This window comes from Ambystoma mexicanum, chromosome 5p (genome assembly GCF_040938575.1).
Source record: "Ambystoma mexicanum isolate Mex_15411 chromosome 5p, UKY_AmexF1_1, whole genome shotgun sequence".
Taxonomy (NCBI): Eukaryota; Metazoa; Chordata; class Amphibia; order Caudata; family Ambystomatidae; genus Ambystoma; species Ambystoma mexicanum.
Genome location: NC_090930.1, coordinates 968,446,218 through 968,468,188, shown reverse-complemented (window position 1 = coordinate 968,468,188; position 21,971 = coordinate 968,446,218). Strand labels below are relative to the sequence as shown.

General features: G+C 43.9%; 1 protein-coding gene across 1 annotated transcript in view; it reads left to right on the top strand.

Moving 5' to 3' along the window:
• ABCA13 (ATP binding cassette subfamily A member 13) overlaps positions 1-21,971 on the top strand; it is a 2,251,223-nt gene that overhangs the window by 687,859 nt on the left and 1,541,393 nt on the right. Inside the window, exon 26 of the mRNA XM_069613428.1 lies at positions 11,617-11,774. Coding sequence (XP_069469529.1) covers positions 11,617-11,774 — 158 coding nt within the window. The remainder of the gene's footprint in view (positions 1-11,616; positions 11,775-21,971) is intronic.

Sequence of the window (21,971 nt, the reverse complement as noted above, 5' to 3'; positions counted from 1 at the left end):
GCGTTGTTGCTGCACCAAACTGGTCGGAGGGGTGCCTTCCATTGTTATTAAGTCCCTGATGTGTCTACTCTTTGAGGGCGTTGTATATCTTGCTGTGTTTGTTGTACGCCTGGCCCGTGGGCCAAGCTTGTCCTGCTTCAGTGTTGTCATCGAACGGTCTCGACGCCGGTGATGACTCCGCCAGAAGAGCCCGACTCCCACTGCTCAAGGCAGTGGATAAGAGGAGGCCCAGGCTGGCGTGTGGATTTTGAGCCTGCAGTGTGATCAAGCTGCTCCCTCTGCTGCTGAAAGGCATTCACTGTATTTGGCAGACCTACGGCAGCCAATATATTGGGAGTAGGTTAATTCTGGCTGCTGAGGTGACCACCTAGACCTGCGGCAGGTCGCCCGGGTTCTAGAGCCTTAAATTGTGAGGTCCAGTTATTGCCTCTGCATCTAAAACTGTAGCTGAAAGTGGCAGTTTCAGTTTGTTGAAATGTGGGGAGCCCAGGCGGGAGCATTACAGATGCCGCCGGGTGCCGTGTGTGAACAGGGCTGCTCTTCCCTACATATTAAGGGCCCACATAGTCTGTGTAGCAGTGGGTTTATCTCAAGTTCACTGACCTTTCATTTGTTTCTTGTGGCATCGGAGAGATGGTCAATGGTACCCTACCCATTGTTGGGAGGTTTTGCGCTGTTCTAAATGATTTGCTCGCTGCACCAGCAGGAAGGCATTCATCCGCAACTTCCTGTTGTTATGCTCCTCCACCAGGTGCAGCTTGGCAGCAACACTGTGCCTCTTGGACTACGAGGTATAGCCGGTTATTTATTGGGGAGGGCTGATCTGCTCGCCCGCTGTTCCTTTGCCAGCTTCCGCTGTGATGGTGGCCAGCGACTCAGGGCTGGCCGCACGTCTCCCTGTGCGAGTGGTATGAGTAGATCCTCCAGATAGGATGATACTGTTCAGGGTGCTATCGGTGACCAAGGGCCGTGCCACCGTCCAACTGATGAAAATATATCTCTGTTGGGCACCTCAGCGATTCCGCGCCCCTCACATTCTCTCTCCTCCACCAAGCCAGCTCCAGCAGACGCGGTGCGTGTTTGGGCGCATTCCTCGCCGGGGCCTTTTCTGATCACCCCATTATCTCGGCCATCACTGCATTCTTTTTTTCCGAAACTTGGGCAACACCCGCGAGGCACCTTTTTGCTTCTCTCTGCCAGTTTGAGTTTGGCTCCCTACTAGTTCAGCAAGGATGTTGCTGGGCTCTCTTGGGCCCCATGGAGCTCACACAAAAGCGGCCATCTTGCCGCCTGCGCAACAGCGCCCCCCCATTTTTAAATATGTTAAGCCAAAAGGTTATATTTTGCTTTCATTTGCCACATTTTGAGTAGAATACTGCAGCTTTCAGAAGGCAACATCCTTTTTTGTATGTCCTCTTAGTTCATGGGTATACATTAAGTTGAAAAAAGTGTGCTTGTGACAATACTACAGTTGAACTCTTGTTTTTTAACCACAGGGAGGAAAGCAGTTAGCTTTGGCTAGTGGAGGATTCATTGCAGTGTAGCCTTGAGCAAAAATATTCTGAAACTTTGACTTCCATTCACAGGGAAGGGAACACAGAACACTTGGATGTGTAAGAATTCAATTCAGTGCTGCATGGATTTTAGGCTTTAAGACCCAACTGAACACCTTTTATTTTTAAAATTGTATTTATTTATTCATTGTAACACCATCATGCGTAGAGGCCTCAGTGCGCACATAAAACAGGAAGAGAAAAAAAAAACACCACAGAAGGAAGCCAGCAGGAAATGGTGGACCAGAGGCAGACAAAGAGATACAACTCGACATTCTGCAAAGGCAGTGGTAGAAGTGTAGCAAAACCAGCATTGGCAAAGCCCACAATTTTGGCTCGTCCGCAGCGCTGGGAGGATGGAAGGAGGGGCTATACATGACACAGGGGCCGCACGCCCAGAGCACGGAGGAATGCATGCAGAGAGCATGGGGAGGGTCGGAGGGGGGTCACATAGCACCATGTTGCCCTTTGCCCACTTCAGTCTCTACAGACCCCGGGATGTAGCTTCATTCCCTCAGCTGCTTGAAGCTTTGTTCACCCTGCTGGACGCAGTTGTTGCCACTGCGACAGAATTTCAAGGTCTCGCTTATCAAACACGTGCAGCGACCCTTAACAAGGCGGAACAACAAGCATGTCCCTCCAAAAGAAAAGAGTGAAGGAAGCCCAGATATATGTTAGAGAGAATACGTCATGGGTTCAGTGCTCGCCTTAGACATGGGACCCGGCTGCATTTCGCAACATCGAGTCCAGGCAGGGCAACCAACCCATTTATCCTTCTGAGATCGATACATTTAGTTCCATTAAATTAGATAATAAGAACATTTATTAGCACAGTGCCTAGAAGTGGGAGGAATTCAGCATGGAGAGCTATATGAAAACGTGTGTGTATATGTATATATGTGTTTTTTTACATACAGTAGTTGCTTTTAAAGAAAGAAGGTAGGGTGGTGAGCAGAAAACAGGATGTATATGGGTGGGTGCTGAGAAAGTAGGCAGCGACAAGTAGTTGTCAAGACACCAAGGAGATAGTGTAGTAGAAGAAACAAAACACCCGTCCATTGGAGGCAAGGACATTGGTGAACAAATTGCAGTGAATAAGTCCGTTTTCAGAAGTTCAATTTTTACAGTGACCGCTTCGAGTAATGCGCTTTAAATAAACTCGTCCTTCTCCCGAGTGTGATGTGAGTGTGATCTGAGAGTTTAGCGGTGTGAATGTCAACACTGAAGAAAATATGACTTGATCTAAAACTTTAGCTATTGGCTTGTGCCAACATATCACGCAGGCAAAATCACTTCCTCCAAATTAGAAGTTGGCCAGACAGGCAGGGCTCAGGGTGCTCAAGTCAAGCAAAGTTGCAGTGCCTCCATCTTATTACCAACTGCATTTCTAATAGGCCCTCTAGGCAGCCAAGAGGATATTAGTGATTGCAGCAGACAGCCAAAATTAATGCAGGAGGGAAACTTTTCTGTGTCAAGTGGCAGCTGATGTTGGGGTTGGTATCCCCAGTGGGCTGTCTATATGACTTCTCCACAATGCCCACTTCCTTGATGCACAAACTAACCTTTCATCCATTTCACCATGCCAGGAGTTATTCAGGATGGGTGCTGCACCAGCCCTTTTTCTAAGGTACACGCAGAGACGTGGAATCCTTGATTCAAAATAGAAAAACGACATGTCCCAGAATGCAACCTAACAAAGCAGGATTGGGTGAGACCCCCTGAGTGGCAATTCCATGTTGGCGTGTATGCCCTACTGATGGTACTGCACATGTATACATCATGAATAACAAGCTACGACCTTATCACACAGCCTCTTCTGTGGCTGAAGAATACAAGCAGTATATTCCATATGACAGATTGCAGAGATCTCTACATGGCTCATGTCAGGTAAAGCCTATGAACCAGTCCTGACTTTTAGACTTATAATGCATTCTGATACTTGTAGTCCTAAATATGTGCTGTGCAAAGGAATGCAAAAATGACATGCCTCAAAAAAGCAGTAGGTAAAGGGCATTATTTAAAAGCACAATCACTGCATGGTGTGCATGACATACTGATGCTAGGCGACAACATTGGACAATGGCTTGTCCACTTTACTAGCTTTACTGAACCTCCACATTCAACTTACTTCACAACTTTGCATGCTGATTACTGGTGTGTGGCAGAATGGAACACGTGTTTTACCCTATTTGACTCCTAGATGTTCCACTGTAATTGACCCCTACATGTCACACCGTGACCTTAACCACATGGAGATTCTCCTGGGAAATCCACCAAGACTCTTCCCTTGATGACTGGCATTCTCCCGTCCCTATTATAAGCTCTCCCTTGTAACTATATTCACCCATCACATACTTAGCATCAGCCTGCTATGTATGCCTCCCTCTTATGTATACTTGACCCAGGACCACTCGCTGCTCACTGTCTAAGACGCCAGGTCACACTGGGGTGCATCAGGGTTTCTCCACACAATGGTCTTATCCAAAACGGCACCACTGCTGAGACGTTGCCCAAGGGTCTCACGAACGATATAGTGACAGAGCCATTCTTGTTTGCTTCCAAGTCCCCCATCGGGGCATGTCCTTTAAACTAACCTCTGCCTATATTGTCATTTTGAGCTGCTATGTCCAAACACACTATATGCATACCACCTAAGCCACTTATATAAGTCAAATAAATACCTCTATCAAGAGACATCAAACAAGAGAAGGCTACCCCTTCCAAACCTGCTTGCAAATCACAGAGCCGAACAATGCACCCTACCACCACAAAAACATGAGGCACCTCTTTGGGCACACACACATTGTTATTTTTATTAGCATATGGTTATAAAAACAAACCTTTTGCCAATTTAATACAGTAACGAGATATTTCAAATAGAATCATCATATTATATAAAAACCGAATTAGATAGAATAAAACAATACACAGAACAATTCTTGCATACAATCTAAAAACTTGGTTAAAATTTAAAAATGTACCTTATAGTTCATTAATAGTCAATACATTATCTAGTCATTTGCTGTTGAAATCTGGTATCCAGCTACTTTCTACACATAGTAGGCTGTGGCCGTCATGGCTGTGCTTTCTGCACTGAATAATGCATTCCAGAACTGGTCCCCCTGAATGGAACATATGTTATGTACTAAACAGCTATAATTAGCAATATGATAGGGTATAGGAGCCTTGCATTGAGTGAGAAGATGGTCAACAGACTCAATGTGCACATTACACGGTCTACAACTTCTTTTATTTAATGCTCATTTGCTCCATCTCCCTGTGTGCTCCCTAGTCGGGAGTATGTTAAGGCACAGGTAAATAATACACCTGTGTATATTCATAGACAGTAGTTTAATTAAATACGTCGGGGGAATGTCCCTTCGGAAGCCTTGAGTACTATATACACGATAGATGGACTTGTTACTGAGAGGTGTGATATTTTAATTATAATCGAAATTCTTCTTCTTCTTCTTCTTTAACATACTGATGGCATTAGGTAGTTCCATCAGATCATGCACATCAATGTCCACATGGTTTATAGCTGTCTCTCTAAGCTGGACACGCAATGTATTGGCAGGGCCCTCTCTATACAGTCTGGCCAGATAGCCAAATACATTCTCTACCTCAATGGGGGAGTAGAACATCGCCAGAAAGAGCCTGCTCCGCTGTGAGAGCCAAAGGTAATGGATAGATTGGACCCCAAGTTCACAGCCGAGGGCCTCGACAGGAACCGAGGAAGAAACCCCCAATATAGATCTCAACAATTTAGGTTCCAATCTATCCATCCACTACACCATCGGGTCTGGATGGATCGCTGTACCATATAGAATCATGGGGAGTGTACTTTTGTGATATATTTCAAACCAGACTCTCCACAGTTTTGCTCCTTTTAATACATACACATTTGCTAAGTACCTGCCATTTCCTCATCGTTTTGGTTTGGACATAATCACCAAGCTTATGAAGAGAAGTGCTGTTGCTGGTAGGGACTCCTAAATATACATATGTATCCACTTTTTCCAACCGGGAGCCTTTCTAGCTCCAATTGAAGTCATATCTCGCCTTCTTTTTCTTGCTAAACACAAGTATCTATGTTTTAGCACTGTTAACACAGAGGTGGGTTAAATCGGCATACTCAGCCACTGCATACAATGATCGCTGCAAAGCAATGTGAGTTCTGTCTAGAAGTATCAAATCATCTCCATAGCCAATACAGGAAACTGGGACTTTTCCGATGCGAGGAGGAAAATGATGGGCTGAAACAAAGAGTTTCAGTCCATGTCTAGGCACAAATGCCTCGATGTGATTGAAGCAAAACATCCAGAAACGGACCTACACAGGGTACCCTGGTACTTGTGTTGATGCATATGTGCTGTACACAACAGCAGAGCTATCCTGCATTTTCCCCTCACTCCCGGCTAACCTAACCCACCGACCTCTCTTTCAGAAAGGCCAGAGCGCCACGGATGCTGCATGAAACCCAGTCACATAGCATCATAGATCAGTGAGTTCATCCCCTGGAGCCGCTAGTATGTCTCTATGTAGTGGTCCAGATAGCTTTCTAAAACTTACATATATATGTTCGGGTTCTTGCAGGGCTAGCGATGCTACCAACGATTCCTTACCAGTCCATACAATTATTGTTATAGAGTCTGCTAATGCTAGATCTGTTATTTATAATTGTACATCAGGTGAGGGGGGATGCGCAGTCTGTTGATCAACCTTAACGAGACTGACGGGAGAGGCATGTGCCCTGTCCCCGTCAGCTCTTTGAGCTGATCACGGAGCAGCTTTTTTTTTTAGATGCCTCCTCACTCAGCTCCTTAGTTAGCCCGGCCGTCATCACCTTCCCAGGTCCAGGTAGGAAGCCTTCTGGTGTGAGGACCTTTCCAGAACCTTTGCTTATGTTATGCTGGTCTTCACGAGACTACAGGATCTGCAGACTTGGATGTTTCTACTTGGATGTGGCTACTATTTGTATGTCCGCTTGAGAGGAGTTTGTGTTGTTCTTGCTGGTTGGTGAATTACGGGGTACTTTATGTCTTACTGTGAAGGCGTAGGTGGTAGCCTCGTTCTGGTGTGATTTTCCTCTCCCCGCTGCTATATCCTGTCACCTCCAAGGTCATATTTCACATGCATATGTCCTTTTTCCTGGGTCATTCCAAGTTGTTTTGCTTTTGTAAGTGTGCTACTTCAGTTCGTTACTGCCTCAGAGCTTTGTGCTACAACAATAAAACACTGGACCTGTATAGGGTTTTATGTATTGAATCTGAGAGAGGCCAAACTGCCCGACTAGCACTTCTTAAAGAAAGGATGGAGGTCTAGTGTGCCCCATGGTGCCATGGTGCGACATTGAACAAGGAGCATTGATGTGGTTCTGGAATGCCTTAAGCCTCACAGTGTATCCAAACTGAGTAGGTATATTAGGAGTCGTTGAAGTATTGTGAGGGTATTTCGTTTTGTAAAGGTTTGTTCTAAACCAAATACAAATTTTAAAAACAAAATTGCAGTTATTTAATAAATATCACATGGGCACTAGTGGTATAATGTGATTTGCAGTTTAAAGTGTGAAAAGAGAACAATAATATGAGGCCGGGGAACCCAAAGGAAACACACCAAACACCGGTTACAAAGGAACATACAAAGTACTTTATTTTAAGGTCAAGCAATAACAAAGTCAAATGACAGGTCAGATAGCTATCTGCCCTCAGTGCAACACAACAAACTTCAACGGGGTTCTATGTATTCAGTGAGAGTGTGTACATTGGGACATTCAGGCTTTTATACATTTCTCCAGCCTGTTGTCCAACCACTTCACGGGTTAACCATTCCATGAATGTGTAACAGGTCTAGGGTCTCTACCAGGTCAACTCTAATTTATTCATTAGTATGTGCATAGATCAGTTCCATTGATACAGGTAATCCATTTACATGCAGGTCAACAGAAGGACAAGGTCTTAGTTCACGACCCTAACAAGTGGCCTGCAGGCAAGTTATACATTTGCTGTACGGAGGTCATGCCGACCAGGTTCTATTCGGAATGGCATCGTCCACCATTTTGAAGTTCAGGGTGACTTTTACACAGCAAGAGAACCTAAAATGGCGGTTTGATTCAAGATGGCGACTTACATCAATTTCTAAGTTCAAGACCTTGCCGTAGAGAGTTATTTGCGTACAGTTTTATGCGACTTGGCGTAGGCCAATATACATACAATCGTTTACACTAGGAGGCATAATTTAATATCCAGTTTGACAAAAGGAGCCAATCATTGTGTATGCATCTGCACCTTGTAACATCCTGTGTCAATTAGGCATGTCACATCAGAAAAATGTGCCTTCATCTTGCATTCCCTTTCAGGTGTCCCCAGCCTTCCTACACTCCCCAGTGTTAGGGAGAATTCTCATTTATGGCTAATTTTCCTCACCTAGTGAGTCCCTCTGCAGCTTTGCTCGATTTCTGCGGTTTATCTTTTCCACCTGGTAAGAGTGTGAGCTTTTTTCCCACTGTTGCATGTGTTTTGCCATGTGTATTTCAACTGTTTGTGTGATCTTGGGCTTTGGAGCCACACCTTCGGTGCAGTGACACAGGGTTGTCTCTAAGACTTCCCCCTGACTCCATTTATCTGGGGCTGACTACTGTCCCCCAGAAACAGGTAAAGTTGCCATTTACTTTATGTAGTCATTTAAACTGCAGACCCAGTACACCCCATCTTACATCTAGTACGGGAAAGAGTTAATTCCTAGTCCTTTTTGGCTGCACCTCTTGGAGCTTTATTTCGCTCCCTTAACACTAAGACTTGGCTAGTGGCAGTGGAACCTACCCTATCTTTTCGACCGGGATTATATTATCTAAACGTGGTACTGTTTTAGGCTATTGTATTAGCCTCAAACTTAAACCCACTTGACCAAAGACTTTTTAATTTGGCTCTGGTCGGGTTTTATCGCCATTTCTTTTTGTTAAAATCCTTCTTGTGTTTTACTTTGCGTAGCAAACCAGGTTTGCCTTCTTTGTTCGCCGACCTTTGGCGGGCTTCCGTTCCAAAGCCCTCCTTTGGCATCTGGGTGTCTAGGTGGGCTGAGGGTGTAGTCACCCCTACACAGGGTCTCCTTGGAGACCCACGTCGCACTTTGTCTTGATTGGCTGAGGTGGTTGTCTGGGCCGGGCAACCCCCCTGCTGAGTGATTGACAGCCAGGCTGTGTGAATGGGGGATTTTGGCATAAAAGGCAGGACTCTTGGGTTGGAAGTCAAAGTCGCCACTGGAACTGCAAGGAACCTAATAGAAGCGGAGAAGAAGATGGCTGCTGCAACTCCCGAGTCCTGGTGAAGCCCTGCTGTAGTCCTGAGTTATCTACCCTTCAACAACAAGAGAAGATCCAGTCCGGAGTCTTCTTCCCTTGAGCCTGGTGGGATCAACCAGCTCACCACCTTGAGCCAGAGGATCCTCTTCTTGGTCGAAATCGCTGCACACAGCTGTAGTGGTCCGGATAGCCATCTGAAGAGCCGCTCCTGTTTTTAAAGGAGCGCACCTTTTATTCACCATTGCTTTGCTGCTGCTGGCCTCATCCCTGGGTAGTGCAGATCGCTCCAGACGTCGTCCTTCTTGTCCCCATGACTGAAGCTCCAGGAACCGTGAGTCTGCAGGAACTGCCAGGAACAACTGCTGTGGCATCAGCTTTTCTTCAGACGAATAAGGTACTTTGTCCGACTTCGAGGAACTAGGGTGAACCCTTTTCTCCTCACCAAAGGCTTGTCCTCATCTTCCTTCCCTCTTAAAACTTTTGCCTCCCTTTTGACAATATCTAAGTATACCTGACAATCTCGAATCGTGAACTATTCTAACCTTGTGATCCTCGCCAACAGGACCCCTGTCCCATTGACACTGGCGCAGGCCTATTGACTTTTATCTACATTTTAGAAAGTATCCTCTGATTCTATTTGCCCTTGGCAAAAGTATTGCCTATGATTTTTATCCCCTATTTTCTTTTGTTAATTCGAGTGCTAAGTGTGTTTGACTTTGGTAACATTTCTTTTCGTGGGTACGCCTTTCTTTAGTAAGACCGAACTGTCTAAGTGGTAGCTTATTAACCCACTGTAACGTCTTTGTTTCACAATACCGATCCGTCAATTCCAATGTACTTACCTTGAATTGAACTCCACAAGGGGAATTGGTTGTGTAATATATATATTTGAAATGTGGTTTTAATTTAATAGAAGTTTAGTGTTTTGTGAGCAGATGGTTTAAAAATAAATGTACTTATATTTTTGTTAACCAGAAACATTGAGTCAGTGTTTGCTTGAGTCACAGTAATTGTAGTCCTTTGTGTAATCTCTACTAGTGCTCATTTGCTCTTGAGATAAGTCTAGCTGCTTCGCTACTGCTACCCTTCTAACTGTGTAGTACAGGCTTGTACCAAAGGTGAAATTGTACTATCACCTGTAGTCTTAATCTTGTGTAGTGGTCCCTAAGGGCACTGGCCAGGATTCTTCCTAAAACCCAGTCTCTCTTCTTATTGCACTGGAATCTTCCACCTCCTCTGTCTTTCACAGGAGGGCGTGTCTGTGGGCTGGTTTCCCAGGGTCAACGGCACAGAGAGGGTTCAGTTACAATTATTATAATTGGTTATTCATTTTATAATTGGTTATTTATTTATAACACACTTAATACCCAGAGGTTTCTAAGCGCAGACCCAGTGTTGCTCTGCACAGTCTTGCTTCCAAGACGAGCATGTTGCCCCTGAGCTATCCGCCCGAGTTCTTTTGGTGCCTATGAGTTCGTGGGTTCAAAGATGCTTGCAACACACAAGAAGGGTCCATGGGGGACAGGGTGGCATAAGGCAGCACTGAGGATTTGTACTACTCTGGAGTCGGAATCAAGGTCGGCCGACCATGGACCATCTGCTTCTGGACTCATCAGTGCTACAGTCACAGGCTGCTTTGGACAGGATCTGCATCTGAGGCCTGTACTGCAGGCTGTAACTGTAAGTCACCAAATTGGAACACACCACACCAGTCTCCGAGCGCCAACTAGTGTACTGGACACACATGTTCTCTGTCTCTATTCCCTCAGTCTTCTGAGTACCCAAAGGCCTCTTTAGTTAGTTACCTCCGTTTCCAGCAGCCTCCAAATATGAGGGTTAAGCATGTCTTTCTGAGATGCTGGCCTGTAGGTCATGCACCTCCTGGAGGACTCAGTTCAGTGTGACCCCACAGTTACCCTGCGAACACCAGCTGACACAGCGGGTCACGTGCTTCAACCTTCTGCTCTCCTCTGGTATCCTGGTGAACCTTTGTCCAACTGATCTTAGTTCTTCGTGATCTACCTAAAGTGCACAGATGTGCATTTTCCAGTCAGATAGGTTGAATTTGCACTGCTTCACTGAGAGTTTTGCCCCTTTGACGTCGATTGTGGAGCATTTGATGCATGTAGGGTGAATGTATTCACCTGGGACTGGTTGTGACTCTCGGTGGTTGTGACACAATGTGATATTAATCATCGCAAGCAATACCCCTGTTCCACATTTGTGCACGTTATTCTCAATTTGTTTGTCACCCTGGGCTTCCATGCCGGCAGTAAAATGCTTGCTGTAAAAATGCTGGTGGCACCAATGCCATAATTACCCAAACAGGAGGACACATGGCATGGTAGGGAAAGCCAAGAGTAAGTGGGGCATACAGAGGTACGCCTTGAAAGAAAATAATGGGGATGTTGCCGCCATTTTCTACCGCAGGATCCCACTGCCTCCATATTCACAGAGCACCTTTGTTTGCACGCATGTGTTGTGCAGCTCCAAATTCCATGTTGACTGCTAGCCTTTCTCACGCTGTATTGGTATTTACGGTTGATGCGGATTAGCCGATCCTTTCACAGCTGATCATTTGTGTTGGTGCCATGTTTGTGTTTATTGTCAATTAACCATTAATTCCTGATACATTTGCCTTAAATATGTTGTCACTCAGAGCTAAGAAGTATATGTTACTAGAACAATGGTTGTTTTGCTCAGATAATGAGGCCAATTTCTAATGTTCCTTTTGGATTACAAATAGCCTTTTTCTCGTTTCAGGCCGGACCATAATCTTCACGACTCACCATCTGGATGAGGCCGAAGTACTAAGCGATCGCATCGCCATCTTGCAGAACGGCCAGCTGCGATGCTGTGGTTCTCCACGCTTCCTCAAGGACACCTATGGACAGGGACATAGTATCACTCTTACCAGAAAGGTAAAGCAAAACGCATATAGTACACATCCTTGGAGACTGCTGTTTGACCTCTAGACATTTTAGGTCTTGCAAGCGTGAGCTTTAGTTCTCTGGCAGGTCTTTTGGAAGATTATCTGGAAGGACACTGCTGTTATTCCTGATGTAAAGTGCCTCTATTTGATTCATTGCATTATCCCCTTCCCTTACCCTTGCATCCATGTACTCGGACTGTGAAGCTAAAAAGTATGTATCTGCGCTTTGGGTTATCTTTATGAATTGTGATAAGTGTTTAGCTGTTTTTATTTTGCCCACACGCCTATAGGACTCACAACATGGCTCAAAATGTATGCTTCTTAAAGACTGTGTAAACACTGACAAATACATTTTTTCCATGAAAATGATGTAACAGGATTTTTGCAGCATGTGGATTTTGTACCTTCTTCTATTTCACATGGTCCAGGCAAATTCTCCAAAAGACCCCATATTTATATTTAAAAAATGATGTATGGTTCTGCTGGCGGGCAGGTCCATGCAATGTTACATTTTTTGAAGCTCCTTTCGGCCCCATGTAAGAAAAGTATTTTTCTAATTCTATTGGGGACCGATAACTTGGCCCTAAAATTAGAAACTACACGTTCTGCTTCTCCGCGAAGACTCTGAAACGCAAATAGTTGGAGGTGTCTTCAACATCAGTCCTAGACCATAGCAATATTCGCCCTTGCTTCTCTAGCAAGAAATACATGTCCCTCTGAAACGCCATGAACACTCGCCAATCCATCCACCAGAAACAACACAATCTTTTCAGCCATCTCCAAATCGTATTATTGCATTGACTCCTTCCAATCGAGTACGTGCCTTTACCACACGCTCTCCAAATGCTTGATATACATCTCTCCAAACATGAGGCTGTGCTCTTGTCATCTGCCTCTTCTGTCACTTTCGACGTGTCCAACACGTTGAGGCTCAAATCTCTTCTGCTGATATTCACTAGAAGTCCACCAGTAGAGGAAGTGAATGTGTTCCAGGAAATGAACATAGACCGCATAGAACAGGCGGTCATGGTCTAGAATAGCCTGAAAGCATAACAGCAGGGGACCCTTCAATCAGAAATCTGTCAGGATTAGGGATTTGGAAGAATCAAAGGGTATGATACCGATGACCAATCTGCATGAACAAATGCTGACAATTTTGACTGAGCAAAGACATCGAATGGACACAATTCGAAATCAAATAAATTGTACTCAAAGGAGGCTGAAGTGCCAATGTTGAGAACTAAAATGAAGTACTAAGGGAGAGAAGAGCAAATTGACACATTTCTATCCCACAAACACAGAAAGATTAAAGTCTCCAGGGCTATTCACACTATCAATTATGGTTACACCACGAATAAGAAAAATAATGCTGCATTCAAGGACTTTTGAGAGAAGATTTGAACAGCACTTAAAGCAGATACAGAGAGTGTTGACGATGTCATTAACAATGTTGACATGCCCTTTTTTAGTGAGAGCAGGGATTGTCTGATTGCTGAGATATTCCTCCAAGAAGTAACACACGCCACCAAATTACGACTAGCTTCTAGAGATCCTAATCACGTGGAGTCTTCAGCAAAGCTTTATCACACAATGTCTTGAGCAAAGATAGTATTCCTCGCTTTATTCAACAAACCATTTGGTTGAATTGCATTTTGCAGCATTGTTTACCACTTTTTTTACTGAAAAATAGATAAATGGTGGGTTTCGGTTAGGCATATAACAAGGAGGGTGTCAGGTGAGGGGGACAGCGTGGATCTCCCCCACTTTTTGTGATAAAAAAGCAGAAAGATACAGAAAAGAAATTGGCCAATTGTAATTCAGCCCAAAATGTAGATCTGCAAAGACACGGAACTCACACATCCTAATACATAAACCTAACAAGGACCATTATCATGAGTTGGGCGGTAACACCGGCGCTAATAGCGCTGGCGTTATCTTCCCTACCGCCAAACCCACCAGCGCTATTAGCGCCGGATCACAGGTTTGGCGGAACAGGAAATCCCCATTCCCCATTGAGCCCATTCGGGAATGCCCCATTCCACATTGGGCTCAATGGGGAAATTTTGCTCTCTCACCGCCAGCGGATTTCACGCCGGCGGTATGAGTGCTAATTTTCGGCATATTTTCCCCCAGCTACAAGCTGGGGGAAATCAGCTGAAGCTGTGATTTGGCGGACCCTTAAATGCGGTTGTAATAGCGCTAGAGCCACATTTAAGGGTTACCGCCAAACTCGTAATGAGGCACTTGGTATGTTAATTTGAGGCTCATTTTCTTAATTGACAATTATGCAAAATTGCTCACCAAAATCTGGGCAGACTGTCTCAACTCGATCATCAGATAGGTTGCTGACAGATCTCAACTATTCTTTACTAGTGGTACCACCCAGCATTGCTTGGCTCTGTAGCTGACATGCAATTGGGGGTCTGCTATAGCCTTGTGCACGTTTAATTGTCATACTATATCAGGGACACAGAAGGGTTCCTCAACATCTACACCACGATCCAAACTTGGATGGCTATCAATGGTCTCTGCCTTAACGGCGACAAAACAGAGATAATCATCCTGGCCCCCAGCGAAATTCTATCCAAACTCAGCCAAGACTACTCTCACATGTCTATTGACAACATTAACATACCTGTCTCCACTGCCGTGAAGACCCTAGGAGTCTATCTAGATGCTACAGTCTCTATGACGAGACAAGTCAGCGCTATCTCCTTCTCATCCGCGCTGACCACTAAACTTATCTATGCCATAAAACCCTACCTCACCACTCCCAACTGCCTCTCCATCGCTATAGCCACCATAGGAGCTAGACTTCATTATTGCAACACCCTCTTAGCCGGCACATCCTCTAAAAATCTAAATAAGCTCCAAATAATGCAAAACAACACACTCCGTGCTGCTCTGCACATCCCCAAATCTGACCATGTATCGCAGGCCCGAAGAAATGCCCATTGGCTCCCAGTCAAGGAAAGAATCAATTTCAAAATACTCACCCTCACACACAAATGCATTAATCACACTGCTCCCTCCTACTTATCAGAAACCATAATCAGGAAATCCTCCCTCCGGCCCATAAGAAGCCACCTTGCTAACCAACTCCAAGTTCCGACCATAAGAAGAGCTAAAGCTGGAGGCATTGGCTTCCCACACATAGCACCCAAGCTCTGGAACGATCTCCCCAACTCTCTGAGCCGAACCCTCTCTGTACTCCTTTCGCAAATCCCTCAAAACTACTCTCTTTACATAATCTTTCCCCGCCCTCCGCCGCTGATATGAACTACACCTTAATGCTCCATGCCTGGAGCATTAAGGTGCAGTTATGTAGCTTATGTATCTAAACTTGCTAGTGTAAAACAAAAAATGACCTGTAATCATCATTTTACCTATTTTTGTAACTTCTTGTTGTATCAACCTTGCTTTGTATCAACTTTGCTTTTTGTAACCAGCCAATATTCTACATGTAACAGCGCCACGATGCCCACCTGCTGATTGTGCGCTTTAAAAAAAAAGTGAATAAATAAATATTTGACAATTGGCAAACTAAGCAATTTCCTGAAATCCCCTATACTGATTGTATAGGGCCGGACCCCGCTCCACCCCTGTGCAGGGCGAATGGGTGGGGTTGGTCAAAATTCACTATTACCAGTACTCCCCGACTGGTATGCCAACCTTGTATCCTAACCTCTTATTTTGAGAAAAGTCACAAATTGGAAATCTCCCGAAAGCGCCTATACTGATAGGACAGGGCCAACCGGACCCCACCCTGTGTAGGGCGAATGGCTGGGGTTCGTCAAATCTCAGTATCACCAGTACACCCCAGACTTGTATGCTGACCTTGGGCCAGAATTTCAGTCCACCAACTTTTATGGGGCTTTTAGCCAACCCCAAACATACAAACACACTTTCACAAATATATGTATAGATTAAACAATTTAAGGGTGCTCAGAATATTTGACAAGTAATGTGGGTGAAAAAAAGTCAAGATCATCACTTGCTTGTGAACATGGATTATGAGAAGGTATGTGGTTCTGTTGGCTGTGACTATCTACTTCAAAATCATGCCCTGGATGAATTTCAAAAAATTGTTCTGCACAAATATAAGGTTCCTATAACAGGGGTCTGGTGCAACTGTAAACATGAATGGCTTGCTGTCCTTTGAGTTCCTTGTTTCTGAGGCACTAAACAGGTTTTCCCTCATCTCAATGTACCTATTACCAGCAGAGTTTAAAAGAGAAAATATCTTCAAAATCAAACTTAAGATTAGTTTCATGGGGTGCTAAATGGGATCGGCAACAGTCACCTTTTATGTAAGACCCTGAAAAAGAGTTAAAGTTAGAGCCAGTCCAAATCTACAGAAAGGTTTCTGAAAATCTGTAGAAGTATTTTGCATATATCTGTGACTAGTGAAATTCCTTAGTTACAGAGGAGAAATCTGCTGTAACTGTCCAAACATTTCTAAATTTGCAGGCAATTACAGAAATCTGTGGAGAATTTTGGAAGTCTAGGCTGATAAGACATTCTCATTTTCTTCAGACAAATCTGCCCCCAACGATTTGGACATTTTTAGTTAAAGTTTGTAATTTGGAACAGGGCAAATAGTTAATGTAGAATTCAAGGGTCTTTTTAGAGAATCTGGACCACTTACTTTTGAGTTATGATATGATATGATAGGTTATTTATAACGTGCTTAATACCCAGAGGCTTCTAAGCATGGACACCCGGGGATTGAACCAGTGTTGCTCCGTGTCGTCTTACTTCCAAGGTGAGCACGTTGCCCTGAGCTAACTTTGTGGGCAAATCAGACTTTTTGGATGACAATGTCAATATGTATCTGAGATGGGGGATCTAATGGATAGCAGAACAGAATGAGGACCTAGACCCCCTGTTGAACAAAAATTCGGATCTCATTGGAAGAGGCGGCACTGGAAAAAGTAGAGGGAGGTGTGAAAAACTAAAGGAGTTTGGCCAATATGCAGTTGGCGGATCATTTTGAACTTCTGCACTATCTGGAGTGCACGAGGGAAGTGGAACATGTAAGCAAATGGACTTTACCAAAGAATAAGGAGCGCATCACAAAAAGACTGACTAACCTTCCCCACCAGAAAGGCATCGACTGGGCTTCTCATGCTAGACTGAATCTTCCATAGATTGATCGTAGGTCGCATGGAAACAATGAAGACTTTTTGAAAGCCTCTCTTACCCAGCGGTTGAAATTAGTGAATTTGCTGTAGGAATACACCATGATAGTCAAAGTACATGGGACATGGAACACAAGGAGACACAAATTCTGTGAATCATCCCATTTCACAGTTTGGATAGCTAGCCTACAAAGAGGGGGTGACCTAGTACTTGCATGCATATTGGCTTAGCAAATAGCTCTGGAGTTGTGTGTGAACATCAACAACTTTCTGTCATGAAGGGACCACAGCTCAAGGGGCTGGATTTAGTTTCAACACTTTTGTGAGACCCCTTTGATCTTCCACATTCTGAAGATCATGGAAATGTAGAAGGTGGCTTCCCAGCTGTAGTCTGGGAAATTAGGTTCTGATGGGTATTGTGTAGAGGGGGAACCAGCATGCAGGTTGATCTGCTGCTGCCACCACAAGTAGTCTTTCGGAAACGGGATAAAACTCTTCCTGAATGATTGAAAATGGTTCCATGTGTTGATATCCCCACAAAAATGGCGGCATACAAGAATGGTGATATTTTTTTGCAGCAATATTAACCCATGAAAGCTGCAGGGCACATCCCCACAACCCCCATATTTTTTTTTAAATGGAGCGGCGGACACCCCGTAACCCCTGCTCCTAATTACCCCATAAATTATCCCCACCAATAATATTGCCTATGGCGTTTCCAGGCGGCCATATATATATATGGCGATATTATTAGTGGGGGGGTAATATTACCTGATACCTTGAAAATGTGATTGGGGCATCTAGATGAAATAAAACCCCTACCAGACTAAAATCTGAAAAACATAGTGGGAAATTTTGATGTCCACAAAAGTCGTATGCCGCCTAGAGGAAAGGCATGAATTTGGCATTGAGACTGCAGAAACATTTTCAAGCAGCCAGAAGTGCACGGAGGGTTGCTGTACATTTATTCTGCATTTTTTCAAACCGCAGCAAAATAGGAATTAGCGATAGAGGACATTGAAAAAACTGTAAAACGTTGTTGCTCCTAAAGGAAAATTTTAATCTAGATGAAAAAAGTAGATAGGTGATTCAATGTTTAAAAGATGATGACGCCAATCGTCATCAAACCCTGCCTGAGATACAGGCGGTAATGTGGCCAAAACTGGTGTTCAACGATACAAAAAGGAAGCATACGAACAGTTCAATGATGGTTAATATTGTAATTACGGCCAGAATCATCATCATTTTATGTCACTCTATGAAGCAAATCCAAATGATACAAGAAAGACCTCGTTTGATACTTCTTCGGAGGCATGCACAGCGTTTGCATTGTGAGACCAAAGGAAAAGACTTTCCTCACAGTCACACATGCTGCTACCTCTACTCTATTTTCTTTTGTCACAGGATGACACTCCTGTTTTCCGGACATCAACAGTTTGCGAGCCAACTTGGAGGGAGTCCAGTGCCAAGGAAGCTTTGTACTGGCCATGATGGATGGAGCCTCATTGTGCACGTATATTGAACAAAACAAGAAATTGAAGCATGTGAACATTTCTTACAAAAGCAAGTGAATTAGAGGCAGTCAGCACTCACTAATGTTTGAAATGCTGAGATTTTGTTTGTGCAATAACAACTCCTGTTCTTAGGATGCATACTATAAATACACAGTAAGTAGGGTGATAGTAAATTCTTTGCTTCTGTATACGTTAGTCTCACGATGGTCAGTGAGAATAAAGAAGTCGTTTGCCCACCACCCACCTCTAATACACAGAAAAGCTTGTAATGTGCTTTATGGTATTTTTTTACCTCTTAATTATTTGGAATGGGATGATAGAAGACCCAACAAGATATTCTACATGGCTATCAGCAATCAGTTGAACCTGACATTATCTTCAGAATACAGAATCAAGAACCTTATTAATTTGGATAATAAACGAACAGTCTGTATAAACAGACTGTAGAGCTCTCTACAGGGGACAGAAACAAGTGTGAAAGAAGGGTTCCATGCAACAAGCAGTCACCCTGTGAACTTTAAATGAACTCTTCTTGATGGAGAGGACATTAGGACACAAACAAATTGCTCAAATGAGGAAGACTTTCCTAATGAGGCAGAACCAGTTACCTAATGTTTCCAACAGAGACCGTATGCACTCCGTCTGATCAAAACAGCACAACGCGTGGTCCCCCAACAAAGGACATAAAAACGAGAGAATCAAAATGGGAGAAAATGAGCCAATTACAACTGGGCCTGATAACTAAGATCATGAGTAATCATGTGGGAAATCTAAGAAGTGAAGAAGATTTTAAAAAAAGTATGCAACCTACGCTACCAACTACATATGAAAAACAGTGCATTGATAGGCATCCAGGTACAAACGCATACACTACAAAAAATACCTTGAAGAATATTGGATTCTCTAAACAAATGAAATGTACATCTCGGACTATACAATAGAAACCCTCAGAAAGGAGGATGTTGAACAATACATGGGATAATGTACCGCTACTGTACGTTATAAGGATATTGAAAGTCACTGAGGAGCATTGTGACAAAAATAGAGGAAGGAGGCCGAAGGCTGAGTTCCTTTATAAGGTCGCGGAACTCCAAGGTGGCTTGCGATATCCTTTTTAGTATGGAAGTGGGTATTTTATTCCTTGTAGCACGTGACCACACACTGTTATTCCCTTGAATTACCTCATCTCTTGCTTAATATAATGTAGGAGGCATCTTCCATCTGCTGATCCATACAATCATTCTAGAATCTGCTTGGATTTAATCTGTAGCAGAAAAATACTTCAAGCAGTTTAATAAATTCTATTGAAAACAACTTTCATGTTGTGCTTTAAAATAAGTAATAACATGCAGATTCTTTCTCACATAACCTAAACTCCAGCAGTGCACACATTAAACATTTAACCATAACCAGTTCCTTTTCAATTACTGGCTGCAATGTGTCACAGAAAATAAATTTGCAAGCAGGGAATTTGAATGGTTTTTCATAACTTTAATTACGTGCCGCAGTGACAGCTGGAGTGCTCTCTGCTGGCTCACCCAGGAGGCAATGTGATGCCACAACTGAAACGTAATATTATGCTTCAGTTGTTATGTCATTTTATTATGACAGGTTAAGTGTGATGGCTCAAGTAGTCTGTAATAAGAACTTTATGTCCGTAAGTGCAGGCAGCCATGTATTATACTTTGTATAACATGTGAGACAATGCATATGTTGTATGTGTTAGTGTCCTTTGTGTGTAGTACGGTGGTGAGCTTCTGGAAGAAGGAGAGGGAAAAAAGAATTCCTCAGAGGAGGTGCAATTGCTAGTTTGACTTCTAAGAGACGTCAGAGATGTGAGGCGATGAGGAGAGTGTGGAGTCGAAGATGACCCCAAGGTTCTTAGCCTCACAGATGGGAGCATGAAGAAGGCCTAGGGAGGCCGGCCAGAGAGTGACAGGAAATGAGGGTGCAGGTGTGCTGATGAGGAGAATTTCCATCCTGCTGGAATTAAGGCACACATCATTGGCGGCACACCAATCCTAGATAGCAGACAGACAGTCAGGGATGAGAGAAGAAGGAGAACTGGCAGAGGGAAGCCTGAAAACGAGTTGTGTCATCCGCATTTCACTGAAAGTTGGATCAGAGAGCGGCAATGCGGTGGGAAAGGGGTGCCAGTTATTAGTTGAAAAGCCAGGGAGGGAGGTTAGACCCCTTGGGAACACCACAGGTAGAGAGTGAGATAGTGGAAAGGAACGACCCAAGTTGCACTTGGGAGGGTCGATCATAGAGGAAAAAGGTCTGCCAGGCCAGGGCCTGATCGGTGATACAAATGTTATCATGGAGACGGTTGAGCAGGATGGCATGGTTGACCGTGTCAAAGGCAGAAGATAGATTGAATAGGATGAGGACAGATGGGATGTTGGAGTCGAGGTTGGAGAGCAGGTCTGGATGGACAGATAGTACCAGACAGACACAGACAGGAACACACCACAAATATTCAGAACATTTGAATTTGAGAAACTCAAAATATTCCCTTTCGAAGATGTAATAATTTTGTATGGACCTGTGCAAAAAAACATTTGATGTGTCATTTATCAGCACATAATCTGCTAATCATCCAGCCACAGCTAGCATATCAGAGACACAGAGAGAAAACACAAGTGTAGCATTATTGCCAGAATCACGTTCATCTGATACTCAGCTATCACACAAAGGACAAGTAAAGAAAACACAAACTTAGTATTATGTCAGGAATCACCATTCTGTGTCGCCTGTGATAAATAGATGGATGGATAGATAGATAGATAGATAGATAGATAGATAGATAGATAGATAGATAGATAGATAGATTAAGTACAAGGGGACACTGAGGGGATCCAACTAACAGGCAGACACAGACTAGTACAGACTGACCAGGACATTTAGGTATAGACACGGATAGAAAGACAGGAACATACTGGTACAGACAGAGAGGAAATGTGTGTGGCAGACCTCCGGACTACCAGACATGGAATAAATGCAACCCACTAGGGAAAAAACGTTAGCAGACCTTTTGCAAGGAAAACACAGTTTTCTTCCAAAAAGAAAAATATATGTCAGTAGGGCCATTCAAACCCTACTGCCACAGAGTGCACTGGTTAGTTCAAAGCAGAAAAGGCAGTTTAAGGCTCTACATCATCACTTGTGATGAAAACAGTACAGTATCATCTCATCATCGTCATTGTTGGGCCCCCTATGTACATAGAGTTGGCCCCTTATTGACCACCAGATGATTACCTGGTATTGTGTGCGTCGATCCTCTTCCACATGGACCTTGGCCTTGATAAGTTCACACCGTAGCAACACAATTGGTTCATTAGATGAATATACCTTTCTTTTCACATTTCGACCACGTGATGTGCACCTGGTAATTTAGAAATGAGCTCAGTGGATACTTTCAGGGTAAAGATAGCCCTCAGAAATGTGAGGAGCTTTGTTCGATTCCAGTGGTCTGGCGCCCCCGCCATGCCTTCCCATCATTGGCCTAAATGTGTTATCCTCACCCGCGCA